The following is a 2631-nucleotide window of genomic DNA, read 5'->3' on the forward strand; positions in this document are numbered from 1 at the left end:
CAGATTAGTAAGTAGTAACAGTATCTTATATAGTTACATTATATTGCATCTATGGAATCAACTGAGGGTAGTAAAAGTAAAACAACACTTAAAAGAAACTCGAATGATATCGGATGGGAATATGGAAATTTGGTGGATGCAACTCAATTAGATAGAACTAAATGTAAATTATGTGAAAATGAAATGTATGGGGGAGTTTATAGGTTGAAACAACATATTGCGGGCATAACAATAAATGTTTCGGCTTGTACAAAAGCCACAAAAGATGATCAGTTGAGGGTTCGAAATGCTCTTAATGAGGCTAAAAACAAAAATATGGCTAAGCAAGATAAGGATGAGTCTTTGAGAGCCTAGGTCAAAATTGACAATGAAACAATTGACCTTGATGATTTTTATGGAGAGTTGTAGAAACCTCATAGGTTTGGAACTAGCCAAGGTGTCAAAGGAAAACAAAGTAATCTTAGCAATGTTGTTTGAAAAGAACAATTAACCCGTGCAAAAGGATACCTTTGTACGTGGGCATATCAATGTGCAATTCCACATAATGCTTTTGAGAAAGATAGCTTCATAACATTTGTTGAGGGACTTGGTCAATTTGGTCCTAATTTTATACCTCCTACTAGATATGAGATGCGAAATATATTTTTGAAAAGAGAGGTCGAAAGCACTAAAGCGTCTTTGAAAAAGTTTGAAGAAGAATGGAAATATATAGGATGCTCTATCATGACTGATGCATGGACCGATAGAACAAGAAGAAGCATCATGAATTTGTGTGTCAATTCAAAGTTGGGTACTGTTTTTTTGTCGTCTAAAGAATGTTTGAATGAAGCGCACACAAGTGAAAACATATTTGAGTATGTAGATAAATGCATTGAAGAAGTTGGTCCTGAAAATGTCGTTCAAGTTGTGACGGATAATGCATCTAATAATATGGGTGCTTCAAAATTGTTGAAGGTGAAAAGACCAACGGTTTTTTGGATATCATGTGCAACACATACCATAAATCTAATGCTTGAAGGTAATATATTAGTTTAACTATGTTTATTTTCTTAAATGTATTTAATTATATAAATTTTTAACTTTATTTATTTAATTATAGCTATTGGTGGTTTACCAAGGTATAAGAAAACTATCGATGAAGCAAAAAAGTTAACGGTGTTTATTTATTCTCATCACAAAACATTGGCTTTGATGAGAAAATATACAAAGAAAAGGAACATTGTGAGACCGGGAGTTACAAGCTTTGCTTCCGCATTTCTTACTTTACAAAGTTTGTTGGATAAAAAGAGTCAACTTAGACAAATGTTTTCTAGTGAAGAATGGGTCAAATGTAAGCTTGCTAACAAGGTTAAAGGGAGAGCCGCCTATGCAACAGTCACATCTCCTGCATTTTGGAGTGGTGTGACAACATGTTTGAAAGTGTTTGCACCATTAGTCAAAGTCCTCCGAATGGTTGATGCATATTGGAAGCCTTCAATGGGTTTTATATATGGTGAGCTTAAAAGGGCAAAAAAAGAAATTATCAATTCTTTGAACAATAATAAAAATGCATACGAGCCTATCATTGATATTATCTCAAAAAAGTCATCCAATAGGCTTGATACATGCCTACATATGACAGCTTACATTTTAAACCCATATTATTTCTATAATAATCCGGAGGTCCGAGATGATTTAGAAGCCAATGATGCGGTACTTGATTTAATTGGTGTTTTATTTCACAAAGATTATCCTTTGCAAACCCAAATCTTGTCGGTTGAGTTGCCAATCTACAAGCGTAAGCAAGAGAAGTTTGCTCGTCCCATCGCACTTAAAGCATGTGAGGTCAACAACGATTATTTTGATCCAGCTAATCTAATAATTAACATTATTTTAGTAACAAAAGGTTACAATATTTGTCATGTCACTATAATATGTTTGAATTATTAATATTATAGCAAACTGGTGGGAAACATATGGCCACTCAACTCCAAATTTGAAAAAGATTGCTATGAGGATACTTTCCTTGACTACCAGTTCTTCGGGATGTGAAAGAAACTAGAGCACATTTGAAGGGGTTAGTGACTTTCATTGCTAAACAATTAATAAATATATGTTGTATTTTCTTAAATTTATTGTTTATTCTTAACTTCTTAGGTACACTAAAAAAAACGGAATAGACTAGAGGCGAGTAAAATGAGTGATCTTGTTTTTGTTCAATTCAATGCAAATTTGATAGAGAAAAACAAAAGAAGAAAGTTAAGAAATCGTGAAGTGCTTAAAGCGGATGATGGTTGTGGGGCAAGGGAATGGATTGTTGATGTAGAAGAAGAAGAAAAAGAAGAAAACGAAGTTGAGGCGAGTGTTGATGATGAATCGTCTAATCGCACAGGTACTAGAAAAAGCGAATCGAGAGAACTTAATGATGAAGAATTTGAGTCGGAGGATGAGGAGGAAATGGATGAGGAAATAGATAAGGAGGATGAATATGAGTCGGATGGCGTTGAAATCATTGAACAATACGGGCAATATGGTGATGGATTTTGAACTGTTCGTCTTTAAATGACCTGAACTAATATGCTAATGTAGTATGTTTATATTTTCAAGCAGTTGATTAGTTATGACTTTTGACTTTTGACTTTTGACATGTGA

General features: G+C 33.9%; 1 protein-coding gene across 1 annotated transcript; it reads left to right on the plus strand.

The window, feature by feature from the left end:
- Positions 1 to 723: 723 nt before the first annotated feature.
- Positions 724 to 2041, plus strand: LOC143597027 (uncharacterized). Its single transcript, XM_077075649.1, has 3 exons — positions 724 to 1018; positions 1100 to 1819; positions 1938 to 2041. Exons 1-3 carry the CDS (start codon positions 724 to 726, stop codon positions 2039 to 2041), a joined length of 1119 nt encoding a protein of 372 aa, XP_076931764.1.
- The last annotated feature ends 590 nt before the right edge of the window (positions 2042 to 2631 follow it).

This window comes from Bidens hawaiensis, unplaced genomic scaffold (assembly GCF_021521415.1).
Source record: "Bidens hawaiensis isolate Kalapana, Puna unplaced genomic scaffold, B.hawaiensis_p1.1 tig00047496_1, whole genome shotgun sequence".
Lineage (NCBI taxonomy): Eukaryota > Viridiplantae > Streptophyta > Magnoliopsida > Asterales > Asteraceae > Bidens > Bidens hawaiensis.